The following is a 15,027-nucleotide window of genomic DNA, read 5'->3' on the forward strand; positions in this document are numbered from 1 at the left end:
AGCACACAACCCCAAATCTTAACATGATTAAGATTTGTCTTTCTTTCCAACTATATCCTATGGAGTCATGAAAATTTTGGAAGATCTTCTAATTGACAATCATATTGTCTTAGAAGTATATATCATATATATGCGCAATTGATAACATCCAACGAACTAAATCTTATTTCGAGTTCGTTCTTCTCTTAATGGAGAAATCCATTATCATATGATGCTTATTTCCTTGATATCTTTCAAGGAAACTGTTCTAAAGTGTTACATTTCCTTGGATCAAATCTAAGGAGGTAAATACTTTAGACATCTTACTCATCAACTTACATTTCTTGAATTCTTTGAAACCTTTTGCAAAGTATTCGGACTTGTATTTATTCAAAATAAATGATAGTCCAACCGAGAGCGATCTTCGGTGAATGTCATACAACATGAGTAGTATTATGTTGTGGATAAGTGCCACTAACATCGAAGTGAATTAACCTCAACAACTTTGTGATTCTTTCTTCCTTTCCAAAAGAATAAAGATTCGAACATTTCGCCTCTATACAATTTTAATAAGAAGGTATTGGATCCGGATCTAACGATCCAAAGCATCCATCTATGACCAACTCGTAATTTATGTTTTAGAGGTATCACAACTCAGTTGGGATTAGTCACTACCTTTCAACCTTTTGGGTTTTAAGCATCGTTATTTTCTAAACAGTTAACACTACCATATCATCTCTACTATAGAGACAATCAATTAGATTACAATAATCTAATCATTCATTAATAAAGAACAATGTTTTGTCAAACAAAACATTCATCCATCCCTTATAGTGATGGAATTAAGTTCCTTAAAATTTGGAATGTAAAGACAATCTATGGTTTTTCCAATTTCTTTGGTAGTTCATATGAGGAAGTAAGTACCATCTGCTTTCGCAGAGATCTACATTTGATTCACGTTCCGAATGTGAAGTGCTTTCTCTTCTCTCATTAATCTTCTACTTTTTATTAGCCACACTTTTACAACGATTGTAAAACATAGTTACTAATACGAAATCAAGCATTCAAGTAGAAGAACCAACTGTTTTGAACTTTTCAAGAACAATTTACAACACCTTCGAAAGGTGTGTTCTTGACACTTGCAAGACATTTCTTGCAAATACCCCTTCCAATGTCCATCCTTTCATAAAGAAAGTTTGTTCCCTTGGAGTTTATTTCGCTTTCTTCATTTGACTTCTCCTTTGACTACAATAGTCATGGTCCCTAAACTCCCACTATCTCTCTTGAAACTTATTTCAATTGTGTTATACACATCAAACGATTTGGAGAGTGTGTGGTTATTGTTCACTATATAGTTTACAATAAATTTAGTGAACCATTTGGATAGGGACACAAAGGTGAAGTCCTTGCCTAGTTTCCGTTTCTAGAAGTGGTTTAACACTTCAACACTCAATGATTCAAAATCATCATAAGTCCATGTTGATGGACTATTTTTGTCAACCAACCATTATGTTCTAAACATAATTACAAACTTTCAAGAGTTGTTCAAGGCAACTCTCATTTCTTCATACAACAATTTGTAAGTGAATAATCATGGCACATAAAGTGTCCATGCCCTTGTGCTTTCTTCTCAAGTTATTTGTTCATTTAACAAAGAAACAAGCACTAGTGTTTGCATTAGCTAAGGGTTGTTCAAAGTAACTCTTATTTCTTCATACAACGATTTGTAAGTGAAAAACTATGACATTAAAAGTGTTGTCCTCTTTATGATAGACTTATCTAACATGTTCTTCCAATGATACATTATCAATAGGAAGATTGTGAGGATTAGACTACTTAGGTACATATACAATCCATTTAAGACAATCTTTGGGATTGTGGTACCAAGTCCGAAACTAAAGCATTCGGCTTTTCTTTGTCATGTTTTGGATAGCGTTTGCAAATATATTGGTAAACAAATACATAACGAATATAAATTGATTGATTTTAAGCCATTTGATTCGGGTCTTTAAATCAAATAGCACCACCCACTATTTTTTGCAAATTCCATATCCCTCATCGGAATTCGAGAGTTTTGGATGAAACTCTTAGTAGGGTATGGGAGACTCATCATTACCAAGCCCACCTCACAATGATATGATGTTGGCTAGCATCAATAATAATGAGAGAGTACACTTACTCATTTGCATCTCTTGCAAGTACCCATCTTATTTGGCCTCTAGAGAATGAAGCCTCACAATGATATGATGTTGGCTCCATTGCACTTAGTTAAGTCATTCCCACCATGCAAGTTCGAGTAGGGGTTCAAGAACAACCTCACAATGATATGATGTTGGCTATTCTCGTTGCCTACCTTCACAACATCATGTATGCATATAGAACTCCTCCTGAGTGCAAGCACGCACTTTGTACTCCCCCATGATAGGGTGAAGTCAGTGTACGAGTCACAAACGATCGGAGCCTACCACGATGGAAGGCCACAAAAGAGTGTTCAAAGCACTCTCACGCTTATCAACTTAATAATGGTTTGGTTGAGGGTTTTAGGTCTCATCACATATAAACATACATTTTAATCTTATTAAAACAATTTGGTCCTATTACAACTATTGGTCCATGTGATTGATTTAGTAGTATATAATACTCCCACTAAGCTTGTAAAATGGTTTTTAAAGCAAGAGTATATGGTACTACTAACATAAGGTTTGCATTCATTGATGGACTATATAGTTGTCTTAGGGCCTTAGGATGACTATGAACCTTTGATTAGATCCAACACGAGCCTAGTGTTGAATCTTGGTCTAGGGATGGTGATTGATTTTAGTTATGCGTTTAATCATATTAAGGCGTGTTTTTCCTATTGGGCGTTGCACCCAACTACTCCAATTTCATGCATATCAAATAAAACAAGAAAAGGAGTACTTCAAAGAAAAGAAGAGCTTATGCTCTTTTACAACATTTGATCAAAACAAATTACTTTAAAGTAAAGAAGAGCTTATGCTCTTTTACAACATTTGATCATATCAAATTACAACCAAAATCTAATCTACACATTCCCATGGTTCAAACAGATTTGAGACGGCCTTTCACATAGCTCAATTATCATAGGCTTAGGTTCATAATCACCCTTTAATTAATTAACGCTTTAACTAATTAAACTTGATTGCAACATTTCAATCACCTTTTAATTAATTAAATGTCTTGTTGATAGAAAAGTCACACCAACCAACACAAAACATGGACTTTATGAAATCAACCAAAACTTTGAATCAAAACACCAAACTTTTTGTTCTTGGTAAGAACATCAAGAACAATGAAGAACATCCATGAAAACCCATAAGAGTTCCATGAACATTTTCACTCAATAAAACTCAAATTTTCACTACTCAAAATGGGGTTAACATCCTAGGGTACTTAGGGGTTCCAAAAGTCACCTTAACACACTTTTAACAAGACAAACAAGAACCCAAAAATCCACCCTTTGGATTTGGCCGAATTTCCCCAAAAACATGGCACCAAATTTTAGCTCCAAAATTCATGCTCATATGAACTACATCTACAACATTTGAGATGGCAAATTTTCTAACAAAATTTACATTCAAAGAAGCAAGAATAAAGCTTGTAACAATTACAACATTCAAATCAAAGACTATGAACTACAAAACCTAAAAGGATTCACCAACTACTAGACCTAGGCTCTGATACCACTTGAAGGAAATTTTGTGAAAAACATGTTCTTTTGAGCAACATCTATAGCATGCAATTAACAAATTAAAGGCGGAATCATGCTTGTATGCACTCAAAACAAAACATTACCCATGAAATTCAAAGCCTAGTAGTTAGGTGAACCAAGACTCAACTCAAAACAAAGTGAGTTGAGAAATTTATACCTTTGTTGATTCCTCTTTGCATAAGCAAAGGATAATCACCCAAGAGATAGGGCCTTCATTCCTTGCTTCTTAGCTCCATGGATTTGGATGGAAGAATTGGTTTCTCCAAGTTCTCAAAGTTGAGAACCTCTAAGTCTCCACACCAAGGAAGGATTGATGAAGAAATGAGTGACCTAGAGGAAGTAAGATTGCTAGCTATGTTCCTCTAGGGTGGCCGGCCTCTTAGAGAGCAAAGAGAGCTTTTGTTCTCATCTTTTCTCCCAAAAGAAACCCTAATGAAGAAAAGGCTATAAAGTCATATTTATACCTACCTTCATTGGAGTGGCAAACTTGTAATAAGTCCAAAACCCACTCCATTATCAATATGGCCGGCCATAGGGTGTTATTGGGTTGTTTGGGCCTTTGTGAATATTTAGTCATTAAGTTGTCATACAACTTAAGTCAATGGGCTTAACGTTCAAAGCCCATTGGGCCTTAAGGCCCAAAACTAACCCTAGGTCTTTTAACGAACTTTATTCGTTTGATTAATTAACATATTAATTAATCCTTGCCATAAATAATTAAACCATTTAACTATTCTTACTCATCTCCGTTGTTTCTTCAATCTTTACCTTACACGGTGTACGATCCATTAGGTTCCTTTTAGCGAGGCAGTGGGCGATTAGAACTCTTTCAAATCGATTGTGAATTGAAACTTACTTTCAATTCTCCCTTTAGTGATTATACATGTTTAGGGCTTCCACAAACCATGAGTGACACCTAGAAGTATGTCATGGTTACCCAAGCTAATCAAAAGAGGTGGAGAACCTATTCAGTTTAGGATTACAATGCAATACGGTATTTCTCTAATACAATACTCTTGACCACATTGTTTGAATTGATAGTTTATTCATGTCTACTATCCAATGTGATTCATTTACTTATATGATTACCTTGAATGTGATTTGGAATGACTTCCTAAATCTCATTCATACTCTGGCCAGAGATTCTTAATCATATCATAGAGTATTCTTCTTCAAACGGTTTGAAGGTTAGAGATCCCTTGTTGCACATTCACTTGCCTCCATGGCTAAGTGGCTTAACCCCAACTATGCCGTGGACACCCTCTGATGGAGTGACTTTGACATAGTCAAAGATCAAGGACTTAACCACAAGACAACTATGATGCCTCAGGTCAAAGGACTACTTTGCATTATCCCAACCATGAGTTCTCATGTGACATGAGTATGAGAACTCCTCATTGATCGTGTTCAGTGGACTCATTCGCTATTGAGCACCTACATGCTTGTCTTGGTGTCAATCACACCAATGACTCGAGACCAGTCACTCTCCATGAGAGAAGACACAACACGTACTGATCTTAACGGACTGTCAATGCCCAATTGGCAATCCTATGATCAGGAATATGTATACGAAAGAGAATGGTCTCATAAATCTAACTTGTTTAAATTACATTCTCCTAATTACATATTCCTTGGACTTATCGTTTAAGCATATAACATTTATATGAGACGGCTTAAAACAATAATCTTTGCCCTTGATATTAAACTAGATTAGTTTAACATGTGAAATGTCCGTAAAGTATCATCACATGATTGGTTTTAGGGCACATTTCCAACACTGGTTTCAGTTGCAGTTAGGCAGGGTGAATCCTTAGCAAGCACCAGCCTGCCAGTCATATTTTTTCAAAGCAGGCTTGAAGTTTGTGCTTGTGTTTGAAGTTTTGTGTTTCTGTAAATTGCAAGAAATGATGCAGTCACCAGTCACATTATTTCAACAACAATAGGTGGTAAAAATGGTGAACCCAAGCGGGTTAGTACTGGTTCTTTCTTCCATCCTTTACCCCTTTTGATCCATTTGATGGCTAAAACTATGATCAAACCTTTCTTCATCCCATTTAATTCCTTTTATAGCACAAAAAGCTGTGCAGTTTTCTCATTCATAATCAAGGATTACATGACATGAGAGAGGATAAATTCTATGTGAACACTGTTTTTGGTCAATTTTTTATTTCATGTTCATCAAAAAGAAGTTCTAACAGTTGAGGCTTTTTGTGAACACTATAATTTCTGAAGAATTATTCAGTTTCCATTTATTTTTGTGTTCTTGAGTGTTCATTTTGTTCTTAATTACAGACGATGGCAGAACGTGTTGTAGGTGGATCATTTGGAATCGTTTTCCAGGTATATATTTACTTTAATGACAGCTTAAGCACTCTCACATTCTAATCATTATTTCGAGCAAAGGGGAGAATAATGCTCAACGAGAAGAAGGGAGAATGCTCTTATGTCCCTTTTTATTTTTTTTTATTATTAATATATTTGTTGTCAAGAGGTCGCACTTGGTGCGATGGCAAGTGCCTTCGCCCATGAGCGGTAGGTCTCGGGTTCGAGACTTGGGAGCAGCCTCTCCATAAATGGGGGTAAGGCTAGCCGACATTCACCTCTCCCAGACCCTGCGTAAAGCGGGAGCCTTGTGCACTGGGTACGACCATTAATATATTTGTTGTCGGTTTTATCCGATAGAGAATATTTTACTTATTCATTATTAATATTTCATGTCGGTTATATCTGACACAAGTTCTGTCGGTTATATGTATTTTCTGTCGGTTTTATCCAACAAAAAATGCTCTTATTTATTCCTTATTAATATATTCTCTGTCGGTTATATCCGACACAAGTTCTGTCGGTTTTAGAGTATTTTATGTCGGAAAATTCATTTCTTGACGTTGACAAATATGTTGCTTATTTTATCCGTCACTGCATCCATTTTCTGTCAGATTTTACATAATATCCGACAATAATGTATGTTTATGGTCGATTTTTGGACCACCAGAAATAGATAATTTTGTAGTAGTGAAATGTTGACTCTAAGAAATGTTTTTGCACCACACATCTGCGAATATCTCGGCCTTTCTTCTGATTTCAAATTAAAGATTGTATCAGTCGTCTCTAATTTAAGCGATTTAAGTGTTTCACCATTCATATGATGAGAAATCGAAATATTGTGGAGTTACCGACAGAGCATTTAGTGCCAAATTTGGAAAAGATGACAAGCATGCGAATTGAACCAAATAGAGGCCCACCCAAACAAACAAGTAGGTGAGGATTGTCTTTCGTTTTCAATATTGTTGGGGTCTGTGATGTTTTGGATTTATTGTGTGCTTTTATAATCACTTTGGGTTCAGTATTTGAAGTATATAACTGCAATTTACCAATATTGACTTCTTTCTTATATAGTTCCACTAATACACAAAGTGAACCAGATGTCAACAAATTACCTACTGCAAACCATTAGCGGAAAAATCTCAAAAGCTATTATCTGCTTGCTGCCTTCTTTTTTTTTTATTTTCTTTTTTTTTACTAATTTCCTTTTGCTTGTTTGATTGAATTCTAAAGTCTCTGTTCATACGACATTGAAGGGAAAATGAGAGGTACCAACGAGTTGATTGACATCGACGCAATTACCTTTCGTTGAAGTGTGGCAGTACCAAAATAAACACGAAGACTAATTTAGTCAGATTATAAATACAAGACCAAATTAAGTGATAGGGTAAAACACATAAACCGTTTTGACATTTGAGCGCATGTTTTTCCTTGAAACTTACGTATTAGTATGAAAAAATGCTGTACACACAATAAAATCTTCACGGGCAGGGTATGCATCATAGCAGCGTATATTAGCCGAACGAGTATTCACACACAATCTGTTTCACCATAAGCTACATAAAACTCACCCTCATTGGTGGCTTTAGATAAAATAACTCTGTTCACCAATAAGAGGTCGCCACGTTTCAGTACATAGTCATTCATCACACATAGGATTCCCCTCGTCCTTACCTTTATTTCCGCGTACGATAGCCGAACTTACCTAATAAGGCGCGAACACACACTCTCTCTCCCATCTTCGTATTGGACGTCGCACTCTCACCTGACCACTCTCTCTCTAGCCTCTCATTCTCTCTCCTTCTCTAACTCAACATCACTCTCTCTCCGCCTACAATACAAGACGGAATTACAGAATTCACAGCTTGCTTGGTAAGGTTTGATCAAGTTTTATCGACGACTTTGATTTCTGGTCGTGTTTTTTGATTTTCCTAGGAAAGAATACGCGTGAATTTTATTTAGTTTGTTTTTCGACTGTCTTTCTCTCTGTCTCCGTCTTTTTAAGTTGTTTGGTCCCATTGTTTTTCGAGGGATCGTCGTTGTCGTTCAGTTGTGGAATTCTGACATGGCCTCTTCCGCTTCCGGACAAGCCCTCAATCCCACCGTCTCCCTGAAACTCAAGCAGAAAGAGGTATTTTTTTTCTAATTTAATTTGATTTGTTTAATTTAACTAATTTGACTTTTGGGTTCCTTTTGTTTTTCTGGGTTGCCGTTAAATTTTGGATTTATACCTTCAATTGTGATGGGTTTTTACTTGGGGGGTTGATCGATTGCCTTGCAGTTATGGGTTTATCTGGAATTTACTTGGAGGCCCTGCAATTTATTTATTTTTCTCTTCAATTTTGTTGAAAAACGTATTGATATGATTTTTCTTGGTTTTCTGGGTAATTTGATGGGTTAATTCTTGGGTACACTAGTGGTTTCTCCGTTTGTTTCGGTTAAAGGGTCGTTTTTTGTTGGCATTGAACTTTTAACAACTTTCGAAATGTAAATATGTTCACTTGTGGTTTGAAGAAAACTACTTCCGTATAGTCTCCACCCGTTTGTCGTCTGTGGAATTGTAGTATCGGACTTGTTATGATCACTGTTACTGTTAGTCACAATTACCATCTGCAAAGTTGTAAGCTTTCAGTATGTTGTTGCGTGCTTGCTGCTATAGTCAACATTGTATACCTCTGCGTTTTGTTCATTGGAAATGCTGGTGTTGGTTTGACCTTTTATCGTTACCCTCACCATTCATATTATTGCAATGTACTGTATTGTTGTACTGTATTGTTTTCAGTTTTTAGAACACCAAGTTTACATATGCAATGGAAACTGCATAGAAAATGAATTTCTTATATGTATGTATTATAGTATTATAGTTGCAGTAGTTACCGAACAATTCAGCTGCTCAAAGTACTTATTTCTCTCCTAGGAAGCTTGTTTCTCAACAAGGATCAATTAAGAATTTTTTATGACAGTATTGAAATTGACTTGGTTGGTAAGGGAAACAGTTAAGTTTTGAAGAATGAGATGGAAGAATAAATTAAGCTGTGTTATCTGTACTAACTTTACAGCAGATGATTATTGGCTCTTTATTCTTATGTCATATGTACCATTGCATGGTTGTAAATTTATACTACTTTCTGTAGGGTGCTTTGGACAGTGATGCTGAGTACTCAGCTAGTGTAGTCAGATCAGAAGATGACATTGATATCTTAAAGAGTTCAACATCAGGATCAACCAATTCAAATGTTGTCAAAACTTCCAATTGTTTTTCATCTAATGATGCTGATATGAGCATGGACGATGAAGACAACGACGACGACGATGATGATAATGACTTTGATTGTGATGACAACGATGGTTTTCTGTATGATGACGGTGATGATTGCATGACTCTGCAATCTCAGTTTGATAATGTGGACTTGCCTCCTGGTGTCGAAGCAACTCTTCCCTGGTTGAATGATCCTTCACCGAGTGAGAAGCCATCCACTAAGACGCTAGCTATTTCAGATCTACCACCATGTAGTTCAACTGTTCCTTCTGAGGCAAGTTCTAGTAAGGAACCGGCAGACAGCAATGATGACAGTATCATGCAAAAGTCTCAACAGTTTAAGAAATTTGATATGGTGGAAGATTTCTCGGATCACCACTTTAGCCGCATGGGATTTTCAGATGAGCAGGTGAGTTGAATTAGTTGAACTTGTGCTTCACACCTGTCCCCTCCCGAACAGTTATGTGTGAGCATGTGCATGTGTCCACACCTCTCCTTATGGATGTGCCCTGGTCTGGCTGTGTGACACAGGCTTGAGTGCACGCATAAACTCTGCATGCGCAAAATGTGGAGCATGTTGTCTGTCTTTGTGAATATGGACTAATCTGTGTTTGTTTCTTGATAGCCACCCAGATATTGGGCAAAGCGAATTCAGGATGAATGGAAGATTTTGGAGAAGGACTTACCAGGTGAGTTCTACCACTGTGTATAGGGATTCATTATGCTTGATCATACCAGTGTTGAAATATTCTTGTGTTTGTAAGTTCTCTTTTAGTGCTACTGTTGTTTTCCCATTAGAAACTTAACCTATTTTCCTTTCTGGTCATGTCTTGGCATTAGTTTAGTAGGTTGACTCATTTCTGTTTTTTCTTGCACAGACACTATATTTGTCAGGGTTTATGAAGCAAGAATGGAACTTCTGAGGGGTGTCATTATAGGACCTCCGGGCACTCCTTACCATGACGGTCTTTTTGTCTTTGATTGTCTCTTCCCAACTAACTATCCTAAATCACCACCGGTGTGTATATGGTGCTATTGCATTGGTGTTTTATTGTATATTTTATCTTATTGTAGATAATTTTGATTTTCTTTTGTCAGATGGTGTACTACTATTCAGGTGGTCTTCGATTGAATCCAAATTTGTACGAGTGTGGGAAAGTTTGTCTGAGTCTCCTAGGCACTTGGAGTGGCAAACAAAATGAAAATTGGGTCCCAGGGCAATCAACAATGCTACAAGTTTTAGTCTCTATACAAGCTCTTATTTTGAATGCAGAGCCCTTCTTCAATGAACCTGGGCATGAGTCATCGTATGTTGGAGCAGAAGGGCAAAGGCAATCCAGAAAGTACAATGAGGATACCTTTATTCTATCTCTAAAGACGATGATTTATACACTAAGGAGGCCGCCGAAGGTATGATTACAGCAACCATCTCCATTACAGTACACTGATCTTCTATTTATAATTAACATTTTACATTGTTCCTTGCTGGAGAGTTGATTTACTAGAATGAAGTAGATTGCCAGAACAGTAGGGAGTTTGCTTTCTCACATCTGTGCTTTGTGAGGTTGAACTTGAAACAAGTAGCCTTGATGTATAAACACCGGTTCTGAGTCGAGTATTATTGTAGAATTTAGTTGTGCTAGGATGGTTTTTTCTGCTTGCTGTTGCTGTTAGAAAACTATGCTGTTATCTAACCCGCCATGTTCCAGAATGAATCTTAGAAGGGACAGAAGGCGGGATGTCAATTTGTTAGGAGGCCTAGGAATCTGTTATTCATCTTTTACTACATTTTCCAATAGATTTTGATCTTTGGGAATACATTTTCTCTCCTTTTGGGCTATAATAGGTGTTCCAAGAGTCAAATATTGCTTTACTGTCTGGTCACCAAGGCATGTTTGTGAAACACCAAATTTACTGATCTGGGGGTTACCTCCATTTGTAATCTTTTAGTGTGTTGATTGTTTCACTGCTTTGCTCCATGCTTTTTCAACGGGGATTTGGTGATTGCTTATTGACCCATAAATTAGGGTCTGAATTACGATTTAGTAACTTTGATGAGTATGTGGGTGTATTATTTGTGTCCTAGTGATTCAAATACTCTTTATAGTGGTTTTAGCAGCTTAGATAACGTGTCCTAATGATGGTTTTAGCAGCTTAGACGAAAAAAGTAAATAGGAAGTCAGTTTGTACGTAATCTTTTGTTTTGAAAGGCACTTTCTGTTTTGTATCTCAGGTTTGTAGCCTAGGTCGGTCACCTAATTAAGTGAGTTTTCTTGCAGTATTTTGAGGACTTTGTCTTGGGTCATTTTCGCGAACGTGCACACAATATTCTGGCAGCATGTAAATCATATAGTGAGGGCACTCTGGTGGGGTCTGATATCACATCCCAGAATGCAGAAAAAGGTGGCTCTGCACAATTCAAGGCAAGTGTAGTTAAGATGATGAATACACTTATTACACATTTCACCAGAAATGGATCAACCGACTGTGAGAAGTTTAGAGTTGAAGCCTGTATCACATTGGACTAGCAGCTGACTTGATGGGATTGGGAAGGCAATAAGAATTATATATTGGCTTAGGAGAAACGAAATCAATGGACCTGCGAATGGTATTTTCTTTTCCCATCTGCTTTCCGATACTGTTATTCTGGAATTGGTTAGTTCATTTTTCGGTCTGTTTTATCTTTCGGGATTCTTGCTAGTACATTTAAGTATAGTAGGAAGACGTGGATGATGGATTCATGTTGAAGTGGACTTGGCTTATTGCTACATTGATCTAATTGTGAGTCACAATTTGTGACCTTATTTATAGGCTTTTTCCAATTCTAGCCGAAACAATGTTTTATGTCAGTTGCCCACTCCTGCTTGACTTGTTTTACTTTCTGATTCCTGGGTGTGCACAATCAAGCGTTAATCTCTCATAACCTGATTTATCACGTGATGTGAGATACAGACAAACACAGTAAATTTGGAGTAATAAACCTGGTCTATATTATATAGTAGGTTCCTAGTCAACATAACCTGATCTATTCAGTCGTTATTTTGTACACCAACGAGGCATAAGGGATCCGCAGATTAGCTCATTGATCATTTGAAATGCCTACCAAAATTCGATAAAATCAAAAATCAAAAAAAACAACAAACCCTACCAAATCTTGTGGAATGGATAACCATGAACTACAACTTACTAAAACCCAAAACTGTTTGATAGTTAAATTAAATGGTAGTCATATTAATATTTTGAAAAATTGTGTTCTATTTTCTTCATTACAATCGATGTCTTAATGGTTTGGATTCTTTTATTTTTCGATGGATCCCTTAATGGTTCCGAAGTATCAGTACCATTTAATTCTCCTCCCGTACCATTTGGGTTCTTCACTAGAATTTATGTGTCCATGATAATTATTCGATCATTTATAAAAATAATGAGGTTAGTCATAAACCTAATTCATTTAGGGTGCGTTTGTTGCACCAGACTATTTCGGACTGGACTAGCTTCAGGGATTAAGCAAGACTGGCTTGGACTAGACTAAGCAGGACTAACTTAGTGAAGTGTTTGGTGCAGTATCAAATTAGAAGTAGGATAATAAAAATAATAAAATTAAGGGAGTTTTAACGAAAAGCCCGCGGTACTGTTCACTTTAACGAAAAACCACATTTTTACACTAAAAAGTCAAACCTGGTACTATTTATTTTACCCTTTATTTTGTCATTATCATTAAAACTCAAAGTTTTCAAGTCATTTTCATTAATTTTCCATTCTTTTTCATGCCTGAAACCTCTCTTCCCTCTCCTTTTTTTTTTCTGTCCAAACTCCATAGATTCCAATCAAAGCTTTTCCTTCATTTTAATTGATAAAGCTCTCCGTCCAAAATCCACTACTTGCAACCACATCTTTCTCCTCCATTTGAATCAATAAAGCTCCCAAAACACAAACAATCAGAAACTCAATTTCAATCAAAATCGCAGTTGCGTTCCTTGTATACCCAACGACACTCTGATTCGAGCAGGACGAGGAAAGAGAGGGAGAGGACGTGATCTGGGTTGGGTCGTGCAGATCAGCTCGGCATCTAGCAGGACGATGAGAGAGAGGGAGAGGACGTGATCTGGGTTCGGGGTGCGAAGAGAGGGAAAGGATGCAAGCATTAGTGAGAGAACGAGAGTGAAGACAAGACGCGAGAGGAGAGAGAGAGAGGGAGAGGGAGAGACAAAGAGATGAGGAATGGTGAATGAGACAATGTTGTGAGGAAGGAGTTCTTAGCAATCCCATGGTTCAACACTGGACTAATTTGGACGACCTAACGAGGTCCGGAGTCCACACAAGTTCGGGCTAGTCTCACTTAAGTTAGTCCCCAAGCATACCAAACATGGGACAATAATCCTAGCCAGTCCAATCCCACTTAAGAAGGTGAAACAAACACACCCTTAAGATGTATTAATGAACCCTTGAACCAGTAATTACACAAATTTTACACAATTTCCCAGCAACCATGCAAGGCCGTGAGAGAGAGGGAAACCTTGTGAGTGTGGTGTGTCCCTCGAAATCAGGACTTTTAAAAAAATTACTTTTTTTTCATAAAGTTTTTTTATTAATTTTATTAATTATGATAAAAATTGAAAATAAGAAATTGTACTAATGCAACAATGCTTAACACATGGCAAGTTATGAATGAATAGTGTGGTAGTGACATTCAACATGATCCAAGGGCAAGTCAAGTCCCACGCAAGTTTTTCTCACCTCTTAGACCCAAATCCACCAAATTGAGTGAAAATGCTTTAAATGAAGCCTAAATTTTAAATCGAACTAACTAATCAGATGCCAAATTTTCGAGTCTGATTTAGGAATTAATTTGATTCAAATTTGAACTGCATTGACACATGTTATGTAATCAGTACCAAAGAAAGAAAGAAAAAAAGAATTGCAAAAGTCCAATAAAAAAAGTACAAAAATAAATAACAACTTCTATTCAATGAGAAAGAAAATGTGCGGTAAAAAATATAAAATTGAAACTCTATTATCTAGATAATTACCCTAACCGAAAAAATGATGGTTTAAGACCCATGCCCCTGCATGGCTCCAAGTTTGTTGTCCCTTAAAGAGTGTCTCATTTGTGTTTCCTTATTAATATGTTGACACATATAATTTAACTTAACTTAAAACTTAACTCTATTAACTTTATTTCTTTAACATTTAAATTATAAAAAAATCCAAAATAATAAAAAACTGTTGGGTTAATGAAGTGAGCAAACCCAAATAGGATTCTTCACCTTCTCAAACACCTTGGTATTGCTGTGCTTTGAAAAAAAGCTGCTGTGAGAATAAGTGGCTGTGCTGTGAGAATAAGCGGCTGTGAAATAAATCAGCAGAGTGTTTGGTAAACTTTTTTGTAAAAGTGCTTTTGAAAAAAAAAGCAGTCTAATAGTGGGTCTTTTCATTAAAGAAGCACTGTAGCTCCGTGTGCTTTGAAAAAAAAGCCAGTTTTCCAAAGCTGCAAATAGCAGCTTCAGCTTTTTCCTTTGATTTCAGCTTATTCTCACAGCAGCTTCCAAAATAAGCCCCTTTTTTTTAGTTTACCAAACACCTAAAACTCTCACAGCTTTTTTTCATAGGTACTTTTTTTTTAAGCACCTCACTCCCAAACTAGGTCTAAATCTCTACTCTCATAATCTGCAATAAGAACACCACTGTTCTTGTATATTTTTTCGTTCTTTTTCAAAGCCCATTCCATCTTCACTTT

General features: G+C 36.6%; 1 protein-coding gene across 3 annotated transcripts; it reads left to right on the forward strand.

Moving 5' to 3' along the window:
* Positions 1–7,572: 7,572 nt before the first annotated feature.
* LOC103431500 (putative ubiquitin-conjugating enzyme E2 38) lies at positions 7,573–12,139 on the forward strand. Of its 3 annotated transcripts, none has more exons than XM_008369657.4 (7): positions 7,573–7,903; positions 8,082–8,162; positions 9,166–9,699; positions 9,916–9,979; positions 10,169–10,308; positions 10,389–10,700; positions 11,570–12,139. In XM_008369657.4, exons 2-7 carry the CDS (start codon positions 8,097–8,099, stop codon positions 11,816–11,818), a joined length of 1,365 nt encoding a protein of 454 aa, XP_008367879.3. In that variant the 5' UTR covers positions 7,573–7,903; positions 8,082–8,096; the 3' UTR covers positions 11,819–12,139. The 3 variants fall into 3 exon arrangements, with proteins under 3 accessions (XP_008367879.3, XP_008367880.3, XP_070660934.1); XM_008369658.4 differs by having other exon boundaries at positions 7,769–7,903; positions 8,062–8,162; XM_070804833.1 differs by lacking the exon at positions 7,573–7,903 and having other exon boundaries at positions 7,915–8,162.
* The last annotated feature ends 2,888 nt before the right edge of the window (positions 12,140–15,027 follow it).

Source organism: Malus domestica, chromosome 09 (assembly GCF_042453785.1).
Source record: "Malus domestica chromosome 09, GDT2T_hap1".
Taxonomy (NCBI): Eukaryota; Viridiplantae; Streptophyta; class Magnoliopsida; order Rosales; family Rosaceae; genus Malus; species Malus domestica.

Coding starts and splice junctions, on each gene's coding strand:
- LOC103431500 (XM_008369657.4), top strand. CDS start 8,097: ATGGCCTCTTCCGCTTCCGGACAAGCCCTCAATCCCACCGTCTCCCTG. Junction 8,163..9,165: donor TGAAACTCAAGCAGAAAGAG/GTATTTTTTTTC, acceptor TACTTTCTGTAG/GGTGCTTTGGACAGTGATGC. Junction 9,700..9,915: donor TGGGATTTTCAGATGAGCAG/GTGAGTTGAATT, acceptor GTTTCTTGATAG/CCACCCAGATATTGGGCAAA.